The sequence below is a fragment of the Simochromis diagramma genome, unplaced genomic scaffold (genome assembly GCF_900408965.1).
Source record: "Simochromis diagramma unplaced genomic scaffold, fSimDia1.1 OVJJ01000685.1, whole genome shotgun sequence".
NCBI classification, from domain to species: domain Eukaryota; kingdom Metazoa; phylum Chordata; class Actinopteri; order Cichliformes; family Cichlidae; genus Simochromis; species Simochromis diagramma.
The window spans coordinates 5,553,057-5,560,278 of record NW_024387477.1 but is presented as its reverse complement, the minus strand read 5'-3'; the positions used below and the strand labels follow the sequence as shown (position 1 = coordinate 5,560,278).

At 40.1% G+C, this 7,222-nt stretch overlaps 1 protein-coding gene across 1 annotated transcript; it reads left to right on the top strand.

Annotated features, from left to right (window-relative positions):
• The first annotated feature begins 1,511 nt into the window (after positions 1–1,511).
• adrb2a (adrenoceptor beta 2, surface a) lies at positions 1,512–6,832 on the top strand. Its single transcript, XM_040016575.1, has 2 exons — positions 1,512–1,744; positions 2,030–6,832. The coding sequence occupies exon 2, from the start codon at positions 2,030–2,032 to the stop codon at positions 3,284–3,286; it is 1,257 nt and encodes a 418-aa protein (XP_039872509.1). The 5' UTR covers positions 1,512–1,744; the 3' UTR covers positions 3,287–6,832.
• Positions 6,833–7,222: the final 390 nt, after the last annotated feature.

Below are 7,222 nucleotides of genomic sequence, written 5' to 3'. Positions count from 1 at the left end.
CTGTAAATAAAGTGCACTGTTTGCATCGCAGAACAATGTGTTTTGGGTCCTCATTCCCCCATATCCCCACGGTCTGGCTGGCCAGACCGTGACAAATGTAGTGGTAACCTTTGGTAGCACGCGTCAAATTAACATAAATGCCAGGCCCTAGCACAACATTGCATTTTAATGATGAGTGTCATTCACTTCGACTGTCAGCTGCCTCAGTGTGGAGACTAACCAGTGTAGGTTGAAGACACAATTCCATTCGTATGGCTCAACCATTTGAAAACTGCCACTTTCTTTTTTGTTATGCTTTGTTTTTTTGTTCATTTTTACATCTGTTACACCTGCTAGCACACTCAGAGTCTTCCTATGTTAGCTGAAACAAGCAAGTGAAGTCTGTGTTTACAGTCTAATCCCTGTTATCGTGTTTGCTGCTTTCCCTGCCTCAGGCTTTCCATGTACAGTATATACATGAAAGGGCAGGAAGGTGTGTTTCCCTCTATGTTAGGCTTTTCTACAAGTATGCATGTAGAACGAAGGGGACGTCCAACAAAAGAACCAAATGCAAATTGTTGTAGATGAAAAACAGACTAACCTATATTAGTATATTCGAGTGTCTTTTACATAGACACTGCTATCTAGCTCAGAAGATTTCACTGTTTGCCTTTTAACTTGTGTAATATAATGCAAATGTACAAAAACATGCAAACAAATTCTTGTGGCCGCTAACTAACTCAAATGTGTGATCAACTTGATCAGAACATGGGAATGTTTTGGAAATTATTAAAATAAGAAGTAAAGTTGCTGTTCATAGAAAACAAACACATAAACAAATATAAAACCAAACAAACCTGCCTGTTTTTTATGATTTGCACAGAGCTGCTCAGTATATAAATGCAAATTTGTCCTGAATCCTGAAAACATTTTTGTATCTTGATAAGACATAGCGTGCCAGCTTGTCCCTGTCAAACTGGCCACACTAGTGGTGCAGTCCTAGACTAAAATTATGAGGGACTCTTCCCTAGTTTGACTTTTAGACATCTGTACTTGTAGCATTGTGTAAATCGAAGTGTGTTTATTCTGTGGTTACGAAAGCTAAACGGGCTGTAATATACATTTAAGTATGCGGGCAGTATTTAAGTAAAATATGTCAGAAAAAAATATACAGTTTTAAAACATTATTTTGACATTAAAACAAAAAAAAGGTAAAGCAGAAAGCTGAGAATGTTTTCAATATGAAGTATGAGCAATGAGTAAGATCTGTAAAGCAGCTATTACCTATTACCCCCTTCCCCCACTTCCAAATAGTTTTGCACTGCCTAACTTTAAGTAGAGTCTAATTTTAAACACATTGTAAACCTTCTAAAACTAATTATACACCATAAAAAAAAAGATCAATCTTAGGAGTCCTTTACTTTGTTTTCAATTTTTGTCTCATGCAGCCCTGCAAACACCGCTGTAGGGACAGCGTGTTCAAACTCTTGAGAGCTCTCAGCACCCTCCACAGGCTGGCTGTCTGATTGGCTCAGCACTGACCATGATGTCATCACTGCATGCTATAAGGGCTCTGACAAATAGCCTGGGAGACACATTAGAAGAAACACTGCTCAGCTGAGGGACTGAGTGAGTGAGACACACGCAGATCAAGTAAAGCAGAAAGTAGCTGGGACATGTGATACTCGCTGCTTTGTGGGAACTATCTGAACAGTGACATTTTACTTTGTATGGGAGCCAGGAAACACGACTGCAACCTGTGGAGGTTTGTACTTCTGCTTTTGTCTGGCTTGTTTAGCATGTTTTAAAGCTTGCCTGAAGCCAACTTGATATACTGTTTATGTATGTGGTTTTTGTGCAGTAAGCTTTGGTCTCCTTTTTCTTTTTTGTTAGTGCTAGATTTATGTGCATGCATTTTTTTTTTTCATTTTCTTTTGTTGTAATTAGGCAGAATTTTAAAAAAAAACTAATGGAATTTGTAAAATTCACTCCTTTTGTTTGTGTGTGTGTGTGTGTCTGTGTGTGTTTTGTTCATGTGTGTTCTCTTCAGATGGGAAATACAACCACCTCAGAGTACACCAATATGACTGCGATGAACTCGTCATCAAATTCAACTGGGACTGATGAAGGTTTCAGTGCCCCTGTAATGATCCTGCTGGGCATGGTCATGTCCTTATTAGTTTTGATTATTGTCTTTGGCAACATCCTGGTCATAACGGCAATTGCCCGCTTTCAGCGTCTCCAGAATGTCACCAACTGTTTCATCACATCGCTTGCCTGTGCCGACCTGGTCATGGGTCTGATTGTGATTCCTTTCGGTGCCTGTAAAATTATCTCTAGTACGTGGTACTTTGGTAATTTCTGGTGTGACTTCTGGACTGCCACTGATGTGCTCTGCGTGACTGCAAGCATTGAGACCCTGTGTGTCATCGCCATAGACCGTTATTTGGCCATTACTTCTCCCTTCCACTACCAGTCGATGTTGACCAAATGCAAAGCTCGCATTGTGGTGGTGCTGGTCTGGGTGATTGCTGCTCTGATATCTTACCTGCCCATCCACATGAAGTGGTGGACCGCTGATACTATTGAAGCTAGAAACTGTACGAACCAAACCAACTGCTGCGAATTCCACACCAACCAGGCTTATGCCATCACTTCCTCTATCATCTCCTTCTACATCCCTTTGGTCATCATGATTTTTGTCTACAGTCGAGTTTTCCAGGAGGCAAGGCGCCAACTGAAAAAGATAGACAAAAGCGTTGGACGTTTTCATAATAGCGACATCAGCAACAGTAATTCTCTGGAGGCCAATAATGGCCGTGGCCTTAAAAAGGCAAAGTTTTGCCTTCGGGAACACAAAGCTCTGAAGACTCTGGGCATCATCATGGGGACCTTTACTCTGTGCTGGCTGCCCTTCTTTGTGCTAAACGTGGTGGAGGCTATATGGGCTGTGAACAGCCCGATCACCTTTATGGTACTTAACTGGATAGGTTACGCAAACTCTGCCTTCAACCCACTTATTTACTGTCGGAGCCCTGAATTCTGGTATGCATTCAAGGAAATCCTGTGTATGAATAGGAACCGCCTCACCAACCCTGGACCTGTGAATGGATACATCTATAGCAGGCACAGCTGGCAGAGTGAGCAGCAGGGGAGGAGTAAAGGTAACTCAGAAGAGAGTGACCCCACTGAAGGGTTTCTGGGGAAAGGAGCAGGGGTCTGCAGTGTTGTGGACAGAACAGTGGACCCCAACGGGAATTGCAGCAAAGAAATAATGACTGTAACGAGTATAACGACTGTCCTATAAACTTGAAGCACTGAGACTTCTGTCAACAAGGAAATCCAGATATGTTTACACTGCTATTGTAAACAGTTTTTTCAAATGACTGATGAAGGTAAGGCCAGTCAAAAATGACTGACAGTGTCTCTGGAGACTTTAAAGAAACAATAACTCAGCTGTTCAGCTGAGTAAAGTGTCACTTTTCCTCTTCAAACACAGTGACACAAAACTGTAGGTCTCTCACATTTCCCTTTTGTGTGCGTTCATTGCATTTTTTATTTTTTTTGAATTTTCACATCTACCTCATCATACCTTTTCAATATTTGCATCTTTGCTGACCATCTGTCACATTAAGTCACCGTCCGCAGGAGTTAAAGTAGGGCAGCATCTCAGCAGTTTATTTACTCTACTAAATGGCCTGTGGATTGTATGACTGCTAATTGTCTGGCTTCAACTGAATTTGTAGCCATGTTGTTTATCTTTGATCTGGAGAGAGATCCCACAGTTTTTATTAGCATAAAATGTTTCAGAATTTCAAAGGAGAAGCAATCGGAGGTTGTAAATTTCATCCGAACGTGCCAATTTGGCACAAAGAGCAAAGTAATCAGAGAACGATTGAGGGTGAAGGGTTAAACGTAATACCTCTTCGATGCTTTGCTTCAAGAAACACATTCCAAATTGACCGAGATTATAATCTGGCATCCTTTACTTTGCTCTTTTTTTTTCTTTAACGATTGGAAAATCTGAAAAATGATCAAAAGCAGGTGTGGCGAAACCTGTCTCAGTCATTCTGTCTCACTCCTCAGCAATGTTACGAGGTCCTGTTCCCTCCTATAGTGTTTTACAGTCTCTTGCATTTGAGTTTCCATTGCAGGGAGATAGCACTAGAGATATGATGGTTAATCTACAGTAATCTACGAGTTACTGATGAAACCTAGGTCAAAGTGAGGCTGGTCAAAACTTGCATGCCTGTATATGTTGTCTAAGCCAGATTCCGCTGTCAGGTCGAAGATATATGTACGTAATCTTTCAGTGCAAAGTGGATGCCATTACAGATAATGCGGTTAATCCTGAGTGTTTACCTTTGAAGCTTGCAGCTGTTATTAACATAAATTCAAAAGTGCACGTTTTAAAGTTTGCTATTGCACAGTCAGAACCCATCACTTCTTGCATTCTGTTAAGTGGCCGACTTATGTGCTACATGTCACTCGGTGCAATATGGCCATTATGTAAGTGTAAGAAAAACTATTCATCTTTCCTTTTCCTTCTATGCAACAGTTACAGTAGCCCCCTTTGTTGCACAAGCCCTATTTATTTATTAAAATCTGTGGTTGCTCTGTTTCAGCATGTACACTGTTTACTGAAACCAGAGAAGCCATTTCCTTAGTCATGGTCCAAGGGTACAAACCACACGTAATAATAAACACTTTGTCAAAATAGCCAAGCGATAACAAAGTTCCACACCCAAGATGTGGCGGTGGTGAATATTCAGGCTAATAAAGATAGATGAGAGGAAGAAAAAGAAAACAGCCCTTAGTAGTGCACTGTTGTCACGGCTCTCTCACAGGTGCCTCCGCCGTTGTAAAATCAGTTGAAAATCAGAAAACCTTTGGAGAAGACACTCAGGAGTCCATAGAACAGTGCCTTAGCTGTTCCAGTTTCCGACATTAATTCTCTAATAAACAATGCAGGTTAGAATAAAATCCGAAGGGGCAATTTAACATGAGATCAGATAGTCATGGGAGCAAATTTTTTTTTTTGCGACTTACAGTAAACGGTGTGCAAGATCATTAGTTTTAAGAGAAGTAATGAAGGTGCACCTACAGACAGAACCCCTTTCCCCAGTCAGTTTGGAAGTCTCTAGTATGTCTTGATCAGCATGCTAAATGTGGCAGAAGGGGGACCAGGGATTCTCTGCAAGTCTAAATCGGTGTTAGTGACCTGTGTTAAAGTGCATGTAGCATTGCCGGTGCAGGTCTGCTGATGCCGTAAAAACTGTGAACTTTGTTCTCTCAGAGGAATCTCCATGTACTGTATTGCTATGTCCGATCAGCACTGCTGCTGCTGCAGACCTTAGGAATAGACGTAAATATGGTATCCTCATACGTCACTGTTTGCCATGTGAAAAAACAAGCTTTCCAGGATGTCGAGCTCATTATCTGTTTTTCTTTTTAACAGATTTACAGCAAAGTAAATGCAGGGGTTGGGTGTCATAAGACATGTTGGTCTGCATTTTCCCAACATTTTCACTGTACAGTCTACGCGAAGCACAAAACGGTCAAAGACTCTAGACCATTTTCTGTGTTGCTTTTATTAAGATGCAAATAGCTGAGTTTAAAAGGTCTGCAGCTTAAATAAGTGTAATTTTAGGAGTAATGCACAAATGATCTCTTGCATGCCAGCTTCACATTTGTAGTGAGGTGTTTGTGGACTTCTGTGCCATTTCCTTTAAAAGTGATCAGTTTGAGCCCAAGTGCTGTAGATTGTGAACTATATATCCACACTGCTCTCTCCTGGCAGTGGCCTCTCTTTGCACCTCAGCTGTCTCAGAGTTACTCATGGTTACTGTTTCATCAATAAGGCTGTATAATAAGGGATGCATGGCTTCACCTCCCGTTGTTGCTGGAGGACGCCACACTGTTATGTGCAATGAGTCCTGAATGAATAGCTGACAGTATAACATTCCAAGCAAAGCACAGCTGATGGTTTCTAACCACATACCTTGCCTACGGATGCTTGCAGTCCACATTTAGTTCTCCCACCACGGTCTTGCAGCAGATAAGCGAATTTAGTGTGGGTACACACAGAAAGAAATATATTTTTAAAACAGATTCAGGGTTACAGAGAAGTCTTAGAGGTTATGTTACAAAGTGACATGCACATTTCACACATATATTTTTTTGTACGGCAATCAATATCTTGGAGTTAAATATGATACAAGTCTTGGTGGGGTAAAACCAGTGCTTTTCTAACAGAACCACAGTTGTTCAGATTGAATAAAAGTTTGCTCATGAGAACAACTTAGTCATGATTTTAATTAAACTATTCACCATCCTAAAAGCAGCACTGTATAGGACTTTCATTTACTTTCAGGAAGTATTTTTAGAGATTTCAAATAACCAAATAGACATTGGAGTTCATGAACTTTAAACAGTTTTGCCTATTCAATTGTACCATAATATTTTCATGGAAGTTCTTCTTCCTGTTTGCAGCTCAAAATAAAGACTGTAGCATCTCAGCACAGATGCTGTTCAGTGTGAGGCATTCAGAGAAACTGACATGTGTAAATGTGAATTTTTACAAATGTTAAATATTGCTTAAGCCGTCATATAAAAAAGTATGTGAAATACTTTTTTTCTTTTTTTTTCCTCTCGTGGCCGGGGTGAATAAGTTGTCACTCAGCTAACTAAATGTTTACTAAATGTTTGCAAGCTAACTTCGCACAAGTTCTTGTCACTGTTTGTTAAGGTATCGGAGGCTGTTACAATATGTGGTGTCTTGTGATATTTATTACAAAAAAATGTATATATGTGATGTAACATTTGTATGGAAATAAATGATTTACATGTTGCACGTAATGTCCTCATGTGCATTTCCTTTATACACATTAAAATGCACACGTAAAGGATACGTCAGGATCGAAGGCTTAACTGCAGTTAAGTCTATTTTAGTATGGGAAAACTATCAAAACGTGATCTGGAATGATGGACAGGACGGACATAGGGATACAATTAAAATCTTTCCACTTTCCTTTTTAAACAGTGTGTCTGCCTAGTGCTCCAAGTAATCATACATTATACAGACCACCTAATTCTATTCCAGAAATCCAAGGGAGGAGGATAGAAGAAATATATAGAGCCATAAAAACGTCTCGATATTTGGCACTAAGCTGGAGTGGAGAGCATTTTTCATGTTTCTTTCAAGAATAAAATATGTTCGTTTGCAGAATGAAGATTAAAAACC